The sequence below is a fragment of the Somniosus microcephalus genome, chromosome 1, assembly GCF_052327205.1.
Source record: "Somniosus microcephalus isolate GS21.2 chromosome 1, FLI_Smic_1.0, whole genome shotgun sequence".
NCBI lineage: Eukaryota > Metazoa > Chordata > Chondrichthyes > Squaliformes > Somniosidae > Somniosus > Somniosus microcephalus.
This window is the reverse complement of record NC_140987.1, coordinates 186,700,697-186,724,882: the sequence shown is the minus strand read 5'-3', so window position 1 is coordinate 186,724,882 and position 24,186 is coordinate 186,700,697. Positions and strand designations below refer to the sequence as shown.

The window sequence follows — 24,186 nt, the reverse complement described above, 5'->3', positions numbered from 1 at the left end:
CTCTGGCGAACATCGCGCGCCCGCCATCAGCCAGCTTGCCCCCCTTGGTGCAGCCGACACTGCCACTCCCCCAGCCAAGGTGCGACGAGCTGCTGCTGGCACTGATGCTGGCCAGCGACAGCTGCAGCAGTCAGCAGCCGGCCCCTCCCGGGACGTGCGTCGTCTAGGCCGACCCCCAAGGGCATCTGCCGACACGCCTCGGGGCCCTCATGAGCCTTCCCCCAGCCTTGTCCCAGCCACAGGGCCCAGGTTGAGGCGGAGCAGCAGGTCGGGCAGGGGCCGGGGAAGGCTGTCTAAGGACTCGCCCTCTCGGCACACCCACTAGAGTGTGGTGAGAGCGGTTTTTTATATATGGGGGGGCTTGTGTTTTGGGGGGGATTATTTTGAGAAGGCCGAAGATCAAGGCCTTGTTTGTTTTTATGGGGGTGTTTGTGTTGTGGAGGGGGGCCCTTATTTTTGTAAGGCCGATGTTGAAGGCCATTTGGATGGCCAAGTTTTGTAAGTCCTCCCCAGGTTTTGGGAGCAACAGATGTTTTTGACTGTTTTTTGGGGCTCTTGTCTGTTTTTCTGTTTCATGTGGGAAGGGCCCTGAGTTTGTGAAATAAAGCGTTTTATTTATTCAGCATGTCCAGGTGTCATGTTTCAAGTGGTTGTTGCGTTACCCGGCTGAGGGCTTGCGGAGCGGCTGCCTTCAGATGCGTACATTTCCACAGCCCATTCCCTGACGGGGCCTAGAAGTGTCGAGCAATAAGCCCCCGGCGGACGGCCCTTGGACCTTGTGGCTCCCTCCTGGGCTGGTACTCCTCCTCCTCCTCCTCATGGTCCTCCTGAGGTGGTGGTGCAATGTCAGGTGGCAGTGCCTGAGTCCTGCGGATAGCCAGGTTGTGCAGCATGCAGCACACGACGACGAACTGGGAGGCTCTATCCGGCGAGTACTGTAGAGAGCCGCCGGAACGATCCAGGCAGCGGAACCGTTGCTTGAGGACACCTATCGTTTGCTCTATGATGTTCCTTGTGGCTTGATGGCTTTCGTTGTATGCCTCCTCCGCTGGGGTCCTGGGCGCGCGGAGCGGGGTCATGAGCCATGTACACAAAGGGTAGCCCTTGTCCCCAATAAGCCATCCCCTTGGTGGAGGCTGTGCCTCGAACATGTCAGCCACAGTAGTCTGGCGCAGGATGAATGCATCGTGGCTGCTTCCTGGGAAGCGGGCATTGACAGCTAGGATGCGCTGCCTGTGGTCACACACCAGCTGTACATTGAGGGAATGGTAGCCCTTCCGGTTGCGGTAATCCTCGGCATTGTGGATAGGTGCCCGCATAGCCACATGCATGCAGTCAATGGCGCCCTGCACCATGGGGAAGCCCGCGAACCTGCCAAGTCCGACTGCACGCTGCTCCTGCCTCTGTCGGGTCATGGGGAAGGAGATGAATTGGTATCTCCTCGCGAAAAGTGCATCGGTGACCTGCCGGATGCAGCGATGCGCGGCAAACTGGGAGATGTTCGCTATGTCCCCAGCAGCGGCTTGGAAGGAGCCGCTTGCATAAAAGCTCAGAGCCACCGTGACCTTCACTTCCACCGAGAGACGTCCTGCACATCAGCTGTGGACGCAGATCTCTGTGAAGCAGCTGGCAGATCTCTGCAACCACCTCCCTTCTGAAGCGCAGCCTCTTAACACAATGCGCCGCAGTCATGGTGAGATAGGACACCTGCTGCCAGTATTGCCTGAGTGTGTAAGGCCTACGTTGCCGACGCCTGATGGCCCCTCTGCATCTAGGCATGGCTGGCCCTCTCTCACAGCGTCTGCGAGCCCTTCGCACATAATGCTGCAACTCAGGGTTGCACCCCCATACAGCCCCCATAATGAAGTTGAAAACAGTGAAATCACAATGAGTCAAATGTCAAAGCACTGGCCAGAAGCCAAAAATACCTCTCCTATGTTGTCCCAAATCAGTTAGCTCTGTCCCTTGGTCTCTGTCCAGAAATCCAAAGCAGTAAAGTCATTGCAGCAAAATGGCTGGGCTTTATAGGTCAGTGTAAGTGCCCTTTAATTAGCGCTCCCCGAGGCCCACAGGGCCTCTGTTGCGTTCCACTTCACAGTTCTTAGCAGCGCCACGCCCACATTGGGCGGGCGCCACTGAATTTCCGGTTTGGGGCGCACAAACAGCGTTGCGCGACGATATGACGTCATAAGCTGCGCGCGCACCTGAGCGGGCGCAAACACTTTGCGCCAGCGCTAAATGTCAACTGAATTTGGGCGTCGGCGCGGATCGCGCTGCGCCCGGGCGCAAAGTGCCTAGCGCTGGAAGTAGACTCCTCTTATGGCGTTAACGGCTGGCGCTATCCACTGAATTTCTAGGCCGTAGTCTCCAAAAGGAACATTAATGTGCTTGTCTGACATTCCTTTGCCTACTATTATAACAAAGGTATCAACCCCGCAGCATAGAAGAAATAGAGAAAATAAAAATTAAATTTAAAATTAAACCCATGATCTCGTATATATGCAAATTCTAAAATCACCGATTTGGATTTATAGAATAGGGAATTTCTAATTGATTTACAATAATAACTGATTTTCTCAATTTTATGGGAATGTAATGATAAGTTAAGTTACAACACTGTTAGGTCCTGAATTACAGCATCATTAAATGTTAAAGGCAACTGAAATGATACACATGGTTACTATTTATTGACCCAGCCTACATTAAAGCAACTCTCAAATGATATGACACATGTTGTGCCCGTGCACTAATGATACAAAACTAATACAAGGCATAATGACTAGATATTGTTGCACTGCTTTGAAGAAAAAGTATTAACTCACCTTAACTCCATGCTTGGTCTTTTTACTGACCCATTTAAAGTCTGCCACGATGAAGGCCACCAGGTATGTGCTCATTTTAACACTCACATCAAATTGGTCCTCGATGAGTCCATCAGCAAGCTTAACAGAGTTTATCTAAAAAATATATATAATAAAATAGTTGATTTCCCTTAGCAGTACTCCTGGATGAAGAAAAAATTAAATGGCATCTCTCTCTTCCTATAATTTGTTTCGTTTTGTACTGTTGGACTTGCAGATGATAAATTTCAGGACTAGGAGGTGGGGCAGCAGTAGTTAGGGCCTTGACACAGTTTTTATATTTTTTGTGATTGTTTAAGCTTGTTCCTAAAGAACCAGCCATCAGCATAATAATTAATTATTAAAAGCTAATTCATAGAATGTTACAGCTTTTGGCAAAACAAACTATTTCACCAAAAAAAAATGAAAAATGCTTTCTCCTATGTTCCAATTGTAAATTCCTTTTTTGAATAAAGTTATAGGGCTCAAAATTCTGACTTTTTTTTTTGGGGGGGGGGGGGGGGAGGGGAAGGAATGTGTAGTTCTGGCAGTCATCATCAGTGGTCTGCTTAAGGTTCGTTTTGGCTCAATTCTCCCTTCTCCAAACCACTCTGTCGCTTCTCTCTTCAATTCTCCATACGATCTCCCTTCTTCTGGTGGTCCAGATCCTTATTTTCAACCCTCATGGTCTTTTCCTTTCATCCATCCATCTAAAGCCTCTTTCAACAGCCGACCCCACTCTCAACACATGCCCAATCTAATTAATTTACCCTTTTCTAATAACATCAATCAAACTACGTTCTTCTTGTATCCTTGTCATCACCTCATTACTTTCCTTATCTCTCCACTTTGCTGAATCTATAAACCCCCATCTCAAAGCTCTCTGGAGACCTGGTTCTTTGCTCAGGTATATGTTTCAGCAAAATACAGCACTGTACTCCAAGCTCAGATATGTTGAGGAAAACTAAAGGAATATGCAACTGATTAACGAATCCAAAACCACCAGCAAGAATCCTCGTTAAATAACTATTTAACCAATTTAAATAATGCCTTGTGGGCCAAACCAACTGTGGAGTATACGAATTCTGACAGAAATAAAGCAACATCACAAAACAGAAATCAGAATTTGTAGATGTACGGTGTAGAGGACCAATCCACTAGTAACCAGAGAATCAAGCAGGGATGGTGGACTGTAAACATAAGAACATAAAAGAAATAAGAGCTGGAGTAGGCCATTTGGCCCTTCGAGCCTGCTCCGCCATTCAGCAAGCTCATGGCTGATCTTCTACCTCAACTCCACCTTCTTGTTCTATCCCCATGTCCTTTAATTCCCTTAGTTCCCAAAAATGTATCGACCTCTGTCTTGAATATACTCAACGACTGAGCATCCACAGCTCTCTGGGGTAGAGAATTCCAAAGATTCACAACCCTTTGAGTGAAGAAATTTCTCCTCATCTCAGTCCTAAACAGCCGACCCCTTATTCTGTGACTGTGATCCCATGTTCTAGATTCCCCAGCCAAGGGAAACATTTTCTCAGCATTAACCTTATCAAGATATACTTGCTCTCGAGGCGGTTCAGAGAAGGTTCACTCGGTTGATTCCGGAGATGAGGGGGTTGACATATGAGGAAAGGTTGAGTAGGTTGGGACTCTACTCATTGGAGTTCAGAAGAATGAGAGGCGATCTTATCGAAACATAAGATTGTGAGGGGGCTTGATCGGGTGGATGTGGTGAGGATGTTTCCACTGATGGGTGAGACTAGAACTAGGGGGCATAATCTAAGAATAAGGGGCTGCCCTTTCAAAACTGAGATGAGGAGAAACTTCTTCACTCAGAGGGTAGTAAATCTATGGAATTTGCTACCCCAGAGAGCTGTGGAAGCTGCAACATTAAATAAATTTAAAATGGAGATAGACAGTTTCCTAGCAGATAAGGGAATTAGGGGTTACGGGGAGAGGGCAGGGAAGTGGACGCGAGTCTAGATTCGGATCAGCCATGATCCTATTGAATGGCGGAGCAGGCCCGAGGGGCCGTATGGCCTACTCCTGCTCCTACTTCTTATGTTCTTAAGCCCCTTAAGAACACAGGGTCAGATACCCAGAGAAGTTAAAGGGACATCTAGAAGAAGATGCCTAACTTGAAGATGCCATGGTGAGGATGAGGATAACTGTTAAAAAAACACACAAATCCTGCCATTTTGTATCAAAGTAAATTATAGATGCCAGATGAGTTTGCTGGAGAACTTTGGTACATTTACCAACAACTTGCTTCATAGGAACAAGAGTAGGCCATTCAGCCCCTCAAAGGTGTTCCGCCATTCAATTGGATGACTGATGTGCACCTCAACTCGATTTTACTGTCCTTGCTCCATATCCCTTGATCTAACAAAAATCTATCTATTTCAGTTTTGAAAGCTCCAATTGTCCTAGCATTCAATTACAACACAAAGGGAAGTAATAAACATGGTTATAACTAGCTGTGAGCTCTGTACAATCAGGCAAGCTATGCAGCCTAAAATGTACAGTATGAAATATCCACACAATAAATGAATGTTTTTCCTTTCCTTACACAAAAAGGTGTTATATAACAAAAGACATTGATCGCAGATGGAGGGAAATCTCAGAAGGTCAAAGTTCTCACCCCCTTCAAAGAGTTGAAAATGGAGGTCATCAGCTAGAAGACAGTAAACAGGTGGAGGAGGGGAACAAGCTTCTGGTTTGTACAATTATAGAGATGCAACTGTTTTTTCAGTAGGGGTGTGCCATAACATGTCCCACGTATTGCGCATGCAACATGTCCAACTATATACAGTTTTTTTTAATTTATTCGTTCATGGGAGGTGAATGTCGCTAGCAAGGGCAGCATTTATTGCCCGTTCCTAACTGCCCTTGAGAAGGTGGTGGTGAGCCGCCGCCTTGAACTGCTGCAGTCCTTGTGGTGAAGGTACTCCCACAGTCCTGACTTTGATGTAGCGGTTTGGTACAACCAAGTAGTTTGCTAGTCCATTTCAGCGGGCAATTAAGAGTTAACCACATTGCTGTGGGTCTGGAGTCACATATAGTCCAAAAGGCATTTGATAAAGTGCCACATAATAGGCTTATCAGCAAAGTTGAAGCCCATGGAATAAAAGGGACAGTGGCAGCATGGATATGAAATTGGCTAAGTGACAGGAAACAGAGTAGTGGTGAACGGTTGTTTTTTGGACTGGAGGAAGATAGACAGTGGCGTTCCCCAGGGGTCGGTACTAGGACCACTGCTTGGACTTGGGAGTACAAGGCACAATTTCAAAATTGGCAGATGACACAAAGCTTAGAGGTATAGCGAACAGTGAGGAGGATAGTGATAGACTTCAAGAAGATATAGACAGGCTGGTGAAATGTGCGGGCACGTGGCAGATGAAATTTAACGCAGAAAATTGCGAAGTGATACATTTTGGTAGGAAGAACGAGGAGAGGCAATATAAACTGAAGGGTACAATCCTAAAGGGGGTGCATGAAGAGAGAGACCTGGGGGTATATGTGCACAAATCGTTGAAGGTGGCAGGGCAGCTTGAGAAAGCAGTTAAAAAAAGCATACAGGATGCTGGGCTTCATAAATAGAGGTATAGGGGGAGAAGTTCGGTATCGCCCAGTTCGGGGCACAATTATCGGCCGGGCGCAAAGTTTAGCGCCTGGCGCTAACTATCGCCTCCGACTGCAAACTTGGCTTTTATCGCCCCTGGAGGTGATTAGAGTGCTAAATCAGGCGCTACACACTTCTCTAAAGGCGCTAACACCAAGGAGCGATGCGCTACCTCAGAGCGCTGGTGAAGCTCACGTGATGTCAGTCAGCAATGGAACAAAGACACACTGGCGCTGGCCAGTTCTTAAAGGGGAGAGTCGGTCTTGCTCTCCATCCACACCGTGCTAATTGCAGCCTTGAATCTCGGCCTGGAGAGACTTGTACATCAATTCTGCTGGAAAGAACAATGAAGAGGCCCAGTGAAAGAGCTCAGAGTGCAGCCCCCACAGTCTCTTCTAAATCGATGCAAGGAAGGCCAAAAAAAAAATGAACCTGCAAAGTGCTGTTCAGTACCCAAAACTCCTTCACACAGCGTTGAATCTCTCCAGAAGTGTTTCTCGCTCTCTCTCAGAATGCGTGGTGCAAAAATGTCGCCGACAAAAAAAGTCAAGAAGCGGCCGCCTTTAAATAGCGCTCCCCCAGTCCCTTTCTGACTGCAAAACGTTCCCCTCAACCTGTCATTGCTAGCAGCAGGCGGTAAGGCAGGGGGCGCCACTCAATATCCGGTCCGGGGCATTGCACGCTTGACTAACATCGCGATCTGCGGGCGCAGGAGATCGTGGCGGTAGTGTTTCGTGCTGCCGCAAAATGTCTGGACAATTTTGCGAGCATCGCAAGCATCGCCGCGCCCGGGCGCTAGCTGCTTTGCATCCCATTAGCGCCCTCTTAGGGCACTAACGGGAGGCGCAAAGCAACCAAATTTTTCCCCCATAGAGTACAAAAGCAAGAAAGTTATGATGAGCCTTTATAAAACACTAGTATGGCCTCAACTGGAGCAGTGTGTCCAATTCTGGGCACCGCACTTTAGGAAGGATGTAAAGGTCTTAGAGAGGGTCCAGAAATGATTTACGAGAATGATTCCAGGGATGAAGGACTTCAGTTACATGGATAGACTGGAGAAGCTGGGGTTGTTCTCCTTAGAGCAGAGAAGGTTGAGAGGAGATTTGATAGAGGTATTCAAAATCATGAGGGGTATGGACAGAGTAGATAGAGAGAAACTGTTCCCATTGGCGGAAGGGTCGAGAACCAGAGGACACAGATTCAAAGTGATTGGCAAAAGAACCAAAGGCGACATGAGGAAAACTTTCTACACAGCGAGTGGTGAGGATCTGGAATGCACTGCCTGAAAGGGTGGTGGAAGCAGACTCAATCGTGGCTTTCAAAGGGGAATTGGATAATTATCTGAGGAGAAAAAATTTGCAGGGCTACAGGGAGTGGAACTAGCTAAGTGCTCTTGCAGAGAGCCGGCACTGGCTCGATGGGCAGAATGGCCTCCTTCTGTGCTGTAACCATTCTATGATTCTAGGTCAGACCGGGTAAGGACAGCAGATTTCCTTCCCTAAAGGACATTAGTGAACCAGTTGGGTTTTTCTGACAAAAAAGTACTTTCATGGTCGCCATTACTGATACTAGCTTTTTTTAAATTCCAGATTTAATTAATTAACTGAATTTAAATTCCCCAGCTGCCGTGATGGGATTTGAACTGACGCATCTAGATTATTACACCAGGCCTCTATGCTACCGTACTCCTAATTATTTATCATGTACTGTTTTCTTCTTGTTGCAGATATGCCAGAGCAAAATTGTTAGGGTTTGGAACATGTAAAAGTGGACAGACAGCTCAATCACAAGTGCGGCAGAGCGACTACAAGAGGCCCCAGAGGCTCAGGTAGGCCTCAGTGCGGCATCGGCAGCGGCTGGAGGCGGAGCAGAGCGGCAGAGCGACTACAAGAGGCCCCAGAGGCTCAGGTAGGCCTCAGTGCGGCATCGGCACCGGCTGGAGGTGGAGCAGAGCGGCAGAGCGACTACATGAGGCCCCAGAGGCTCAGGTAGGCCTCAGTGCGGCATCGGCAGCGGCGGGAGGCGGAGCAGAGCGACTACAAGAGGCCTCAGAGGCTCAGGTAGGCCTCAGTGCGGCATCGGCAGCTGGTGGAGGCGGAGCAGCACGCCACAGCGACTACAAGAGGCCCCAGAGGCTCAGGTAGGCGTACCAATCTCCAATCTCAGGCAAGGAGAGAGGTAAAAAGTATTCAAGGTGTGACGTCAGCACAAAACAGGTAAGTGATTGGTTGGAGTATTTCTCTCGTTTTAAAACTTTAAGTCTGTGGTTTATAATTTTTAAGGTTGCTGTGGTGTACCAAGGCCTTTCTGGTGCAGAGTGACTGTTGGTAAACCATTTAACTGGTGTAACTAGAGGGATTGATTTAATTTAAATCCAATTAATTAAAGGGGATACTAGCATCTAAAATCGGGCAGAGGGTGTCCATAACTAACAATAAAAAAATTAATTAATTACATAGAATGGAGCAGGTGATGTGTTACTGTTGCGAGATGTGGGAGCCGGTGAACCCCATTGAGGCTCACGGTGATTACATCTGTGACAAGTGTCTGCTGCTACAGGAACTCCAGCTCCGTGTTGATGAGCTGGAGTCTGAGCTTCAGACACTGCGACACATCAGGGAGGGGGAGAAGTACCTGGGCTCTGTGTATGAGGAGGTGGTCATACCTATGAAGTTAAGTAATTCAGATGTAGCCCATGGTCAGGGACAGGACGGTGTGACTACGAGTGAGGCAGGTACGGGGATCCAGGAGGTAGAGCTGGAGGAGCCGCAGCCCTTGCTCTTGACCAACAGGTTCGAGGTTCTTACTCCCTGTGGGGACAGGAGCAGGGACTGCAGGGAGGATGAGCAACCTGGCCACAGCACAGTGGAACGGGGGGCCATTCAAGAGGGGGGAGTAAATAGAAATGTTGTAGTGGTAGGGGATAGTATTATTAGGGGGATAGATAGAGTTCCGTGCAGCCGAGAGCGAGAGTCCCGAAGGCTGTGTTGCCTACCCGGTGCCAGGGTTAAGGACATCTCCTCTGGGCTGGAAAGAAACTTGCAGTGGGAGGGGGTGGATCCAGTTGTCGTGGTCCATGTTGGTACAAACGACGTAGATAGGACTAGGAAGCCGGTTCTGTTAAAGGAGTATGAGCAGCTAGGGGTCAAATTAAAAAACAGAACCTCAAGGGTAATAATCTCTGGATTATTACCTGAGCCACGAGCGAATTTGGCTAGGACAAATAAAATTAGAGAGTTAAATGCGTGGCTCAAAGACTGGTGTGGGAGAAATGGGTTTTGCTTCCTGGGACACTGGCACCAGTACTGGGGCAGGAGGGAGCTGTTCCGTTGGGACGGGCTTCACTTGGCCAGTGCTGGGACTAGAGTCCTGGCGGATCATATAACTAGGGCTGTACAGAGGGCTTTAAACTAACTAGTGGGGGGGAGGTTCCTAGAGAGCAAATAATAAAAATGACAACAGAGAAGGTCATAGACTTAGGTAGCAGTGGGGAAATTAAAAACCAGAGCATGTCAGGAAGGGGCAGAAGGTATGGAGTAAAAGGTAAAGTAATAAAAAGGGCAAAAGCAGGAACTAAGTGTACAAGTCGGATGGGTTGCACCTGAACCAGAGCGGGACAAATATCCTTGCGGGGAGGTTTGCTAGCACTGTTGGGGGGGGGGGATGGGATACAGAGGGGAGCTGAAAGAGGGGGTGATGTGCTGCCAATTATAGAGAAAAAAACAAGTCAGCTTGGTAGACAGGGCAAATATACAAGGGCAAGGCTGGATGGCATCTATTTTAATGCAAGGAGTCTTGCAAATAAGGTGGATGAACTGAAGGTGTTGATAAACACATGGGAGTATGATATTGTTGCTATCACGGAGACATGGTTGAGGGAGGGGCAAGACTGGCAGCTCAATATTCCGGGGTACAGAATCTTCAGGCGAGACAGAGGGGGGGGTATAAGAGGAGGGGGTGTAGCAATATTAATTAAGGAGTCAATTACTGCAGTAAGGAGGGATGACATATTAGCAGGTTCCTCTAATGAGGCCATATGGGCGGAGCTTAAAAACAAGAAGGGGGCAAGCACTTTGCTGGGAGTGTACTATAGGCCTCCAAACAGTCAGGGGGAGATAGAGGAACAGATATGTAGGCAAATCTCAGAGAAATGTGCAAATAATAGGGTAATAATAATGGGGGATTTCAACTTCCCCAATATTAACTGGGATAGTCAGAGTGTGAAAGGCACAGAGGGTGTAGAATTCGTAAAGTGCATCCAGGAGAGCTTTTTGAGCCAGCATGTAGAAGGTCCTACAAGAGAGGGGGCGGTACTGGACCTAATTCTAGGGAATGTGGCTGGCCAAGTGGAAGAAGTGCTAGTAGGTGAGCACTTTGGTGACAGTGACCATAATATGGTGAGATTTAAGGTGGTCATGGAAAAGGACAGGGATGGGCCGGAAATAAAGGTTCTAAATTGGGGGAAGGCCGATTTTAATAGGATAAGGCAGGATCTGGCCAAAATGGACTGGGATCAGCTACTGGTAGGAAAATCCGCATCGGAGCAATGGGAGGCTTTCAGAAGGGAGATTGAGATCATACAATGGCAACATGTTCCCGTAAAGGTCAAGGGTGGTTCCAAAACCCACAGGGAACCGTGGATGTCAGGGGATATACGAGAATGGATTAGAAAAAAAAGGAGGGCTTTTGGCAGATACAAAAGGCTAAAGACGGAGGAAGCCCTAGAGGAGTACAAAAAATGCAGGGGGATACTTAAAAAAGAAATTAGGAGATCAAGGAGGGGCCATGAAATAACGCTGGCGAGCAAAATAAAGGAAAATCCTAAGATGTTTTATAAGTATATTAAGGGTAAGAGGATAACTAGGGAAAAAAATAGGGCCCATTAGGGACAAAAGTGGCAATCTGTGTGTGGAGCCGGAAGATGTAGGAGGGGTTCTAAATGAATTTTTTGCATCTGTTTTCACTATGGAGAGGGACGATGTAGACATAGAAATAGGGCGGGGGGACTGTGATATGCTCGAACACATTAACATCGAGAGGGAGGAGGTATTGGCGGTTTTAGCAGGCCTAAAAATGGATAAATCCCCAGGCCCAGACGAAATGTATCCCAGGCTGCTGTGTGAGGCAAAGGAAGAGATTGCGGGGGCTCTAACACACATATTCAGAACCTCTCTGGCCACAGGGGATGTGCCAGAGAACTGGAGAACCGCTAATGTAGTTCCATTATTCAAGAAGGGGAGTAGGGAAAAACCGGGGAACTACAGGCCAGTGAGCCTAACATCAGTGGTGGGAAAATTATTGGAAAAAATTCTGAGGGACAAAATCAGTCTCCACTTGGAGAGGCAAGGATTAATCAGGGATAGTCAACATGGCTTTGTCAAGGGAAGATCATGTCTGACTAATTTGATTGAATTTTTTGAGGGGGTGACTAGGTGTGTGGATGAGGGTAACGCAGTGGATGTGGTATACATGGATTTCAGTAAGGCCTTCGATAAAGTCCCGCACAGGAGACTGGTCAAGAAGGTAAGAGCCCATGGAATCCAGGGTGCCTTGGCACGTTGGATACAAAACTGGCTTAGTGGCAGAAGGCAGAGGGTGATGGTCGAAGGTTGTTTTTGTGACTGGAAGCCTGTGGCCAGTGGGGTACCACAGGGATCGGTGCTGGGTCCCTTGCTGTTTGTGGTCTATAGTAATGACTTGGATATGAATGTAAAAGGTATGATCAGTAAGTTCGCGGATGATACAAAAATTGGTAGGGTGGTAAATAGCGAGGAGGGTAGTCTCAGTCTGCAGGACGATATCGATGGGTTGGTCAGATGGGCGGAACAGTGGCAAATGGAATTTAACCCGGAAAAGTGCGAGGTGATGCACTTTGGGGGGACTAACAAGGCAAGGGAATACACAATGAATGGTAAGACCCTAGGCAAGACGGAGGGTCAGAGGGATCTGGGTGTGCAAGTACACAGATCCCTGAAGGCGGCGGAACAGGTGGATAAGGTGGTAAAAAAGGCATATGGGATACTTGCCTTCATTAGCCGAGGCATAGAATATAAGAGCAAGGAGGTTATGATGGAGCTGTATAAAACACTGGTTAGGCCACAGCTGGAATACTGTGTGCAGTTCGGGTCGCCACACTACAGGAAGGATGTGATAGCTTTGGAGAGGGTGCAGAGGAGATTCACCAGGATGCTACCAGGGGTGGAACGCTTCAGCTATGAAGAGAGACTGGGCAGATTGGGTTTGTTTTCCTTGGAGCAGAGGAGGCTGAGGGGGGACATGATTGAGGTGTACAAAATTATGAGGGGCATAGATAGGATGGATACTAAGGAGCTTTTTCCCTTAGTAGCAGGGTCAATAACTAGGGGGCACAGATTCAAGGTAAAGGGCAGGAGGTTTAGAGGGGATTTGAGAAAGAACTTTTTCACCCAGAGGGTGGTTGGAGTCTGGAACTCACTGCCCGGAAGGGTTGTGGAGGCTGGAACCCTCACAACATTCAAGACGCATTTGGATGAGCACTTGAAATGCCATAGCATACAAGGCTACGGACCAAATGCTGGAATATAGGATTAGATTAGACAGGGCGTGATGGCCGGCGCGGACACGATGGGCCGAAGGGCCTCTATCCGTGCTGTATAACTCTATGACTCTATGACTCTAAAACATATTTGAAAGTTCTCTATCTGAATGCACGTAGCATTCGTAACAAAATAGACGAGTTAATGGCACAAATAACTACATATGGGTATGATCTTGTGGCCATTACAGAAACATGGCTGCAGGGTGACAATGCCTGGGAATTAAACATACCAGGTTATTTAACGATCAGGAAGGACAGGCAGGAAGGAAGGAGAGGTGGGGTGGCTATGTTTATAAAGGAAGGAATCACTGTAATACAGAGAAATGATATTGGGTCAAAAGATCAGGATAATGAAACAGTTTGGGTGGAGGTAAGGAATAATAAGGGGAAAAAAACACTAGTGAGCGTAGTCTATAGGCCTCCGAACAGTTGCAACTCTGTTGGACGGAGTATCAATCAGGAAATAGTTGAGGCTTGTAATAAGGGAACATCTATAATTATGGGGGATTTTAACTATCATATTAATTGGACAAATCAAATTGGGCAGGGCTGCCTTGAGGATGAGTTCATTGAGTGTATTAGGAATGGGTTTCTTCAGCAGTATGTAACTGAACCGACCAGGGGGCAAGCAACCTTAGATCTGGTCCTGTGTAACGAGACAGGATTAATTAAAAATGTCCTAGTAAAGGATCCCCTTGGAATGAGTGACCATAACATGGTTGAATTCCATATTCAATTAGAGGGTGAGAAGGTTGGATCTCAAACAAGCGTGCTAAGCTTGAATAAAGGAGACTATGAAGGTATGAGAGCGGAATTGATTAGAGTGGACTGGGAAAATAGATTAAAGGGTAAGGCGATACATGATCAGTGGTGTACATTTAAGGAGTTATTTTACAACTTCCGAAAAATATATATTCCACTGAGAAGAAAAGGGTGTAAAAGAAAAGACAGCCATCCGTGGCTAAGTAAAGAAATTAAGGATAGTATTCGACTAAAAACAAGGGCATATAAGGTAGCCAAATCTAGTGGAAGGATAGAGGACTGGGAAAACTTTAAAAGACAGCAAAAAATAACAAAAAGATTGATTAAGAAAGGGAAGATAGATTATGAAAGTAAATTAGCAAAAAATATAAAAACAGATAGTAAGAGTTTTTATAGTTATATAAAAAGAAAAAGGGTGGCTAAAGTAAATGTTGGTCCCTTAGAGGATGAGACCGGGAAATTAATGGTAGGAAATATGGAGATGGCAAAAACACTGAATGAATATTTTGTATCAGTCTTTACAGTAGAAGACACTAAGAATATCCCAACACTGGACAAACAGGGGGCTATAGGGGGGGGGGGGGGGGGGGGGGGAGGAGCTAAACACGATCAAAATCACGAAGGAAGTGGTACTCGGTAAAATAATGGGACTCAAGGCGGATAAATCACCTGGACCTGATGGCTTACATCCTAGGGTCTTGAGGGAAGTGGCGGTAGGGATTGTGGATGCATTGGTAATAATTTTCCAAAACTCCCTGGACTCAAAGGTCCCGGCAGACTGGAAAACTACTAATGTAACGAAAAGGGCACGGTGGCATAGTGGTTAGCACTGTTGCCTCACAGCGCCAGGGACCCGGGTTCAAATCCGGCCTCGGGTGACTGTCTGTGTGGAGTTTGCACATTCTCCCCGTGTTTGCGTGGGTTTTCTCCGGGTGCTCCGGTTTCCTCCCACAGTCCAAAGATGTGCGGGTTAGGTTGATTGACCATGATAAAAATTGACCCTTAGTGTTAGGGGGGATTAAATACGTGGGGTTACGGGGATAGGGCTTGGGTGGGATGGCTGTCGGTGTAGGGACTGGGTGCTAGGGTTTGGATGATCAGCCATGATCTCGTTGAATGGCGGAGCAGGCTCGAAGGGCCGAATGGCCTACTCCTGCTCCTATCTTCTATGTTTCTATGACAGAAGGCTGGAAACTATAGACCGGTTAGCCTAACATCTGTGGTAGGTAAAATATTGGGAGTCCATTATTAAGGAGACAGTAACAGGACATTTGGATAATCATAATTTAATAGGACAAAGTCAGCATGGTTTTATGAAGGGGAAGTCATGTTTGACAAATTTGCTGGAGTTCTTTGAGGAAGTAACATATAGGGTGGATAAAGGGGAACCAGTGGACGTAGTATATTTAGACTTCCAAAAGGCATTTGACAAGGTGCCACACAAAGGATTATTGCTCAAGATAAAAAATCACAGGATTGGGGGTAATATTCTGGCATGGATAGAGGATTGGCTATCTAACAGAAGGCAGAGAGTTGGGATAAATAGTTCATTCTCAGAATGGCAATCAGTAACTAGTGGTGTTCCGCAGGGGTCGGTGCTGGGTCCCCAACTCTTTACAATCTATATTAACAATTTGAAGGAGGGGACCGAGTGTAACATATCAAAGTTTGCAGATGATACCAAGATGGGAGGGAAAGTAGTGAGTGAGGAGGACATAAAAAACCTGCAAGGGGACATAGACAGGCTAAGTAAGTGGGCAGAGATTTGGCAGATGGAATACAATACTGGAAAGTGTGAGGTTATGCACTTTGGCAGGAAAAATCGTAGAGCAAGTTATTATCTTAATGGCAAGAAACTGAAAAGTACTGAAGTACAAAGGGATCTGGGGGTCCTGGTGCACGAAACTCAAAAGGTTAGTATGCAGGTGCAGCAAGTGATTAAGAAGGCCAATGGAATGTTGGCTTTCATTGCTAGGGGGATAGAATATAAAAATAGGGAGGTATTGCTTCAGTTGTACAAGGTATTGGTGAGACCGCACCTGGAATACTGCATACAGTTTTGGTGTCCATACTTAAGAAGACATACTTGCTCTCGAGTCAGTACAAAGAAGGTTCACTCGGTTAATCCCGGGGATGAGGGGATGGACATATGAGGAGAGGTTGAGTAGATTGGGACTCTACTCATTGGAGTTCAGAAGAATGAGAGGCGATCTTATTGAAACATAAAAGATTGTGAAGGGGTTGGATCGGGTGGATGCGGGGAGGATGTTCCCGATGATGGGTGAAACTAGAACTAGGGGGCATAGTCTTAGAATAAGGGGCTGCTCTTTCAAAACTGAGATGAGGAGGAACTACTTCACTCAGAGGGTGGTAGGTCCATGGAATATGCTGCCCCAAAAAGCTGTAGAAGCTACATCATTACACAAATTTAAAACAGAAATAGACAGTTTCCTAGAAGCAAAGGGAATAAAGGGTTATGGGGAGCGGGCAGGAATTTGGACATGAGTCTAGGTTCGGATCGGTCATGGCCCTGTGGGAAGTGGAGCGGGCCCAGGGGCCGTGTAGCCTGATCCTGCTCCTATTTCGTGTGTCTAATTCTGTTAGATTCAGGAGATGGTTCTGTGATAGTAGATTGGCGGTTAGGATCAGATCAGCCATGATCTTATTGAATGGCGGAGCAGGCTCGAGGGGCCGATTGGCCTACTCCTGCTCCTATTTCTTATGTTCTTATGTATCTTCAGAAACTTCTCAGGAACACCTAATACTTTCACTTGTACATGCTACTGAGCAATGGTACAAAGAGCATGGAGCAGTGGTATTCACAGCATAAATGAATTACAGTGGGATAACAAGGGTAGCACACAACACATTCTCAACTATTTTCAATGAAGACTCAGCATAGGACTTTGCAATTATTGTTTTCTTTTAAAATTTATGTTTTGCAAAACAAACTGCAGTAGTAATAAATGGCTGGATAAAAAAAAAGGAAACAGTGTCAATGAAGCAAAATGGTAGGAAAGAACTCAAGCCAAAGCCTGGTGAACCAATGATACTTCTTTAAGTGACTGCTTTGGTTTTAGTAGCTTTTGCATACCTCTTTCCATAGCTATGTTATCCAGCATGCAGTTCATTACTTGCACTCTGTCAGCTCTCTTTGGGCAATATTGTAAGGCATTATCAGTCTGATGCAAATGTCAGAACTACGGTTTGAGAATCCCAAGTGTTGGTTAAAAGAGAACTTTCCATCTCTAAGATGTGTTTTGTTGTTGGGTCTCATATGGAGGTTATGTAGCAGTGTCATGAGCCATGTTTCAAGCAGGTAGCCTATGACTCCAAGAAGCCAATGAAAGGTCTGATGAAAAAGTAATCGACCTGAAACGTTAACTGTTTCTCTCTCCACAGATACTGCCTGACCTGCCGAGTATTTCCAGCATTTTCTGTTTTTATTTCAGATTTGCAGCATTCGCAGTATTTTGTTTTTGTATTCCAAGAAGCCAACTATACAATGGAAAATTCTTTGGTGATCGATGTAAATCATTTGGATGTTTATGTAGTGATATTCTTTTCAATTAATGTGTGCTATCAGATGAATGGCTACATTGTTGCTGTCAATAACAGCTTGTACGCATGTAATGCTACCTCTTTCATGGAACGGTTTGTGCCTCTCCAGCTCCTGTTGCAACCAGGGCTGAATTTAAAATCAGCATGTCAAACACAGCATCTGTGATCTAGGTACTGCAATGGTGAAATGCAAACTGGCTGATTCATGGTCCCAACTTCTACAATTGCCTAGGACGCTTGCAAAACAAAAAAAGTGGACTGCTGTCACCACTTCTACCACTATTGGCGGTGCAGTGCTGATGTTGTTCCTTGGCTGCAGGTCTGGTTAAAAGAGATGGCACAACTCAACAATGGCTTCCTTGGTGAAGCATAGCTCCTCACAGTGGTTCTCGGTGAGGCTGAGATAACTATCACTTGTGGTACTGGCATTGCCTGTGGTAGTAATGGATCCTGGTAGTTCCCTTCTTGTGGTCAAACACTTCCTTATGCTGATAGCAAAATACTGCAGATGCTGGAAATCTGAAATAACAACAGAAAATGCTGGAAAAACTCAGCAGGCCAGGCAACATCCGTGGACAGAAATTGTAGTCGACGTTTCGGGTGAACACTTTTTCAAAACTGGAAAGGAAATGAAATAGATCGAAGGCAGGGCTGCGATAGAACAAAAGAAGTAAAGAGACATTAAGAGGTATTCAAAACCAGACGAGATGGTAATAGGACAGTGGAGACAAAAGACAGCTCAGATTAGGTGTGAAGTGTACTGGCAGAAAGAGAGACAGCTGCCATGTGGGAGAGAGAAAAAAAAGGAAAGGGGGGGGGGAAAAGGTAAAACCCAAAACAAAGGGGTGGAAAAAATATATAAGTAAAAATGTAATAGGGGCCGAGGTTATAATCTGAAATTGTTGAACTCGATATTGAGTCCGGAAGGCTGCAACGTGCCTAATCGGAAGATGAGGTGCTGTTCCTCGAGTTTACGTTGAGCTTCCGTGGAACAATGCAAGAGGCCAAGGACGTCGAGGTCCGAGTGGGAATGGAGCAGTGAATTAAAATGACAGGCGACCGGAAGCTCGGGGTCACCCTTACGGATTGAACGGAGGTGTTCCACAAAGCGGTCACTGTGGTAAACCACTGTTAACTCTGTACAGGTCCGGGCATGTCTCCGCCCCTGGCTCCACCCCTAAGCCCGGGTATAAAGCTGACTCACCACCCTTCCCCCGGGAGCTCTTAGGATGGATCCACTAGCAGAGGCATGCTCCAGTTCTTAGTCAATAAAAGCCTACTTCGTATAAGTTCAACTCGTAGTCTTTGGTGTTGTTGATAGTGCATCAATTTTATTGACTAAATTTTCGACATGGAGCAAATCTTGAAGCCGGAACGTTTAGACTTGGATCCTCAAGCAGCAGATGCAGCCAATAACTTTGAACACTGGCTGAGCTGTTTCGAAGCCTTCCTGGAGGCCTCCAGCACTACCGTCACTACAGATGACGCGAAACGGCTTGTCTTGAACTCACGGGTGAGCCACCGAGTCTACTCGATCATCCGAGACGCCACAACTTACGCGGCCGCCATCGCGACGCTAAAGGAACAATACGTGAGGCCTGTTAACGAGGTCTACACCAGACACCTCCTGGCTACCCGAAAACAGCGCCCCGGGGAATCGGGCGCCGAATATTTACTGGCACTGAGAGTCCTCGGCCGGGCCTGTAATTGCAAAGCGGTGACGGCCAAGGAATGCACGGAAGACCTGATCCGAGACGCCTACGTAGCCGGCATCAGGTCCAACTATACTCGGCAGAGGCTGATGGAACAGAGGGGGCTCGACCTGCAGAAGACGGTGGCCCTCGCTAACTCGTTAGACGTGGCCCTCCAAAACATGGACGCCTACCACCCTGACCGGATGGCCACGTGGATGTCACGGGAGCAGCCATCTTGGGACCCAGTAAGGCCACAAGCCGCCAGCAGCCCAACTACAGCTGCAATGACCAGAGGCCAGAAATGCTACTTCTGCGGCCAGGCCAAGCACCCCAGACAGCAATGCCCAGCAAAGGCCGCGACCTGCTACAAATGCGGCAAGAAAGGCCACTACGCGAGAGTGTGCAGGGCGAAATCGACCCCCAATTCCAGCAGCGCCGCGTGTGAACCGTGCAGGCCGCCATTTTGGACCCCACCAACCACGTGTGAGCCGTGCGGGCCGCCATTTTGGGCACCACCAGCCGCGGGGGAGCCGCCATCTTGGACACCATTTCGGGACCAGGCCCCCAGCGCGGGCGAATACTACAGCGACCCACCGACCTCGACGATGGCCTCCATCACCCTGGACCAATCTAGGCCCCATCAACCAGCCAGGTCCATGATGAACGTAAAGGTAAATGGCCATGCCACAAATTGCCTTTTCGACTGCGGAAGCACGGAGAGCTTCATCCACCCCGACACGGTGCGACGCTACTCCCTATCGGTTATGCCCACACGCCACCAGGTCTTTATGGCCTCAAAGTCCCATACGGCGGACGGCGGCGGCTACTATGTAGCGACACTGACAGTGAACGGCGTGGAGTACAGAGATTTTAAATTCCTCGTCCTGCCACAGCTCTGCGCTCCCGTACTGCTAGGATTAGACTTCCAGTGCCATCTGGAGAGCGTCACGATGGCATATGGCGGGCCCCTGCCCCCACTTACAGTCTGCAGCCGGCAGAATTTAAACACGGCGCCGCGCAAAGTATGCAGCCTGTCCACCCTGAAGGTCATACCCCCCCCGTTGTTCGCTAACCTCGCCAAAGACTGCAAGCCAATTGCTACTAAAAGCAGGCGTTACGGTGCCGGGGATAGGAGCTTTATTAAATCAGAAGTAGAAAGACTCCTGAGGGAAGGGATTATCGAGGGCAGCACCAGCCCATGGCGAGCCCAAGTGGTGGTAGTGAAGACCGGCAAAAAACAGCGCCTGGTTAATTACAGCCAGACGATCAATCGATACACGCAATTAGACGCATACCCACTTCCCCGCATATCTGACATGGTCAACCAGATAGCACAATACCGGGTATTCTCGACGATTGATCTGAAGTCGGCATACCACCAGCTCCCCATCAGGCCTGAGGACCGCCAGTACACGGCCTTCGAGGCTGACGGTCGCCTCTACCACTTCCTCTGAGTCCCCTTCGGCGTCACCAACGGGGTCTCGGTCTTCCAAAGGGAGATGGACCGGATGGTTGACCAGAACGCGCTGCAGGCCACCTTCCCCTATCTAGACAACGTCACCATCTGCAGCCATGACCGGCATGACCACAACGCCAACCTAGAAAAATTCCTCCGTATGGCCCAACGGCTGAATCTGACATACAACAGGGAAAAATGTATGTTCCGCACCACGCGCCTCGCTATTCTTGGCTGCGTGGTGGAAAACGGAGTCATTGGCCCCGACCCCGACGAATGCGCTCCACTCCATACGATCACTGCTCTGTACTGCCACAAACGCCACCCCTCACGAGAAGATGTTCGTCTTCCCCAGGAAATCCACCTCGGGGACATCACTACCACCATGGCTGACGTCTCCGGGACCCGTCCTGCTCAGGAAACACGTGAGGAGCAATAAGACGGACCCCCTGGTCGAAAAGGATCACCTCCTCCACGCCAACCCACAGTACGCCTACGTGGCGTATCCTGACGGGCGGGAGGACACAGTCTCAATTCGAAACCTCGCACCCTCAGGTACCACCCGAAACACCATCGATCACCATCCACTACCTCCACCCACCACCACTACCCACGACGCACCACCGGGGTGTCTACCACGAACTGACGACATGCCGGTGCCATCCCTACCCCGAGAGGACGACACGCCAGTGCTCCGTCGCACGCGAGAAGCGGCCGCGGGCAAAGAACCGCCGCAACCGGCACCACGAAGATCATTACGGCAGACAAGACCCCCGGAGAGACTTTCGTATGCGAACTTTTGAAACACTTCACCCCGCCGGACTCTTTTTTAAACGAGGGGTGAATGTGGTAAACCACTTTTAACTCTGTACAGGTCCGGGCATGTCTCCGCCCCTGGCTCCACCCCTAAGCCCGGGTATAAAGGTGACTCACCACCCTTCCCCCGGGAGCTCTTATGATGGATCCACTAGCAGAGGCATGCTCCAGTTCTTAGTCAATAAAAGCCTACTTCGTATAAGTTCAACTCGTAGTCTTTGGTGTTGTTGATAGTGCATCAGTCACCCAATCTGCGTTTGGTCTCCCCAATGTAGAGGAGACCGCATCGTGAGCAGCGAATACAGTATACTAGATTGCAAGAAGTACAAGTAAATCACTGTTTCATCTGGAAGGGGTGTTTGGGGCCCTGGACAGTGGGAAGGGGGGAGGTATAGGGGCAGGTGTTACATCTCCTGCGCTTGCACGGGAAGGTGTCAGGCGAAGGGGAAGGGCTGTTGGGGGTGGCAGGCAGTGACTAGTGGGGTACCGCAAGGATTGTCCTAGGACCCCAGCTGTTCACAATATATATTAATGATCTAGACGAGGGAATTGGATGTAATATCTCCAAATTTGCAGACGACACAAAGCTGGGTGGGAGGGTAAGCTGTGAGGAGGATGTCGTGAAACTCCAGTACGATTTGGACAGATTGGGTGATTGGGCAAAAACATGGCAAATGCACTATAATATGGATAAATGTGAGGTTATCCACTTTGGTGGCAAAAACAGGAAGGAAGATTATTATTTGAATGGCAATAGATTGGGAGAAGGGGAAGTGCAAAGAGACCTGGGTGTTCTTGTGCACCAGTCGCTGAAGGTAAGCATGCAGGTGCAGCAGGCGGTTAAGAAGGCAAATGGTATGTTGGCCTTCGTAGCAAGAGGGTTCGAGTACAGGAACAAGTATGTCTTGTTACAGTTGTACAGGGCCTTGGTGAGACCACACCTTGAGTATTGTGTGCAGTTTTGGTCGCCTTACCCGAGGAAGGACGTTCTTGCCATGGAAGGAGTGCAGCGAAGATTCACCAGGCTGATACCTGGGATGGCAGGAATGACGTATGAGGAGAGATTGTGTCGATTGGGCTTATACTCACTGGAGTTTCGAAGATTGAGAGGGGATCTCATCGAAACCTATAAAATTCTGTCAGGCCTGGACAGACTAGATGCAGGAAGGACGTTTATAATGGCCGGGGAGTCCAGAACCAGGGGTCATAGTCTAAGGATAAGGGGTAAGCCATTTAGGACTGAAATGAGGAGGAATTTCTTCACCCAGAGTGGTGAACCTGTGGAATTCTCTGCCACAGAGGGCGGTGGAGGCCAGTTCATTAAATATATTCAAAAAGGAGTTGGATATATTTCTTAAGGCTAAAGGGATCAAGGGATATGGGGAGAAGGCAGGGACAGGGTACTGAATTTGGATGATCAGCCATGATCTCATTGAATGGCAGAGCAGGCTCGAAGGGCCGAATGGCCTACTCCTGCTCCTATCTTCTATGTTTCTATGTGAGCAGATACGGCGGAGACGGAGAAACTGGGAGAATGGAATAGAGTCCTTACAGGAGGCGGGGTGGGAGGAAGTGTAGTCCAAGTAGCTGTGGGAGTCAGTGGGCTTGTAGTGAATATTGGTCGATAACCTATCCCCAGAGATGGAGACGGAGAAGTCGAGGAAGGGAAGGGAAGAGTCAGAGATGGACCATGTGAAGGTGAGGGAAGGGTGGAAATTGGAGGCAAAGTGAATGAAATTGTCTAGTTCGGGGCGAGAGCAGGAAACGGCACCGATACGGTCATCAATGTATTGGAAAAAGAGGTGCGGGAGGGGACCTGAGTAGGACTGGAACAAAGAGTGTTCCACGTATCCCACGAAAAGGCAGGCATAGCTAGGACCCATGCGGGTACCCATAGCAACACCTTTGATTTGGAGGAAATGAGTGGAGTTAAAGGAGAAGTTGTTCAATGTGAGAACAAGTTCAGCCAAGCGGAGGAGGGTGGTGGTGGATGGGGCCCGACCATTTTAGGGAGAGATAGACCGGACTTTTAGACCCAGTTAAGCGTCTTTAGGATTCAGCTACCTCAACCTTCAGTTGAAAGTGAACATCTGAGAAATACGCTTGATCCGGGATAGCCCCAAAGGGGCTAGGACAAGTAAAAACCCTTTCAAGTTAAGTCACTCATTACAATGCCTCCTGCACTGGTACATGCTGAACCTCTGCTGACTCTCTCCTACATTTCACCATTGAACAATTTTAATTAATAATTCCTCTCATGTGATGTGTTCCAACCTAAATGGATTAACCTTTAAAAGATGCAGCTGTTCTAAGACATTTATAACCAGAAAGTAAACAAGTGTTGTGAATAAGGAAGTTAAATGTTACATACAATGGGCATGTTGGACACCGCAACATGTCTGGATTCTCTTTGTATTTTGATTGCAAATTTGGCTTTGAAAGCAGGTTCATCAAAGCATGGAAATGCCATGCGTGCTGCAGTGGGCTCAAACTGGGTGGATGCCAACATGCTGCATAAAACAGAAGAAAACAAAAGCAGTTAACCTTCTATAGGATATGCCTGTATCATCATATAGATAAAATGGTGCATCATCTGTGAAGAACTGAATCCGAAAGACTGAATTATTCATACCATGAGACAGGTAAGCCTCATGTTTGCCGTCACATCTACCACAACAGGGATAACCCATGGTCAGAATGCAACCACCAACTTTTTAACAGAAGGCTAGACATTACTATCTGAGGTATTAGCACCAAATATTTAACATGTTCAGGTGACATTCCTTTGTCTTCTATTTTAGTACAGCCATTAAACAGTTAGAATGAACTAGTTAACATCAGTGTTAAGATTGCATATA

General features: G+C 47.8%; 1 protein-coding gene across 7 annotated transcripts in view; it reads right to left on the bottom strand.

Annotated features, from left to right (window-relative positions):
• The window catches only part of LOC147124508 (endoplasmic reticulum aminopeptidase 1-like), a 156,650-nt gene that overhangs the window by 93,361 nt on the left and 39,103 nt on the right, over positions 1-24,186 (bottom strand). For all 7 annotated transcript variants that reach the window (XM_085988401.1, XM_085988411.1, XM_085988420.1 and 4 more), the window contains 2 exons: positions 23,700-23,838; positions 2,823-2,957 (listed from right to left, as the gene is read on the bottom strand). In XM_085988401.1, the coding sequence (XP_085844527.1) occupies positions 2,823-2,957; positions 23,700-23,838 (274 nt within the window). The remainder of the gene's footprint in view (positions 1-2,822; positions 2,958-23,699; positions 23,839-24,186) is intronic.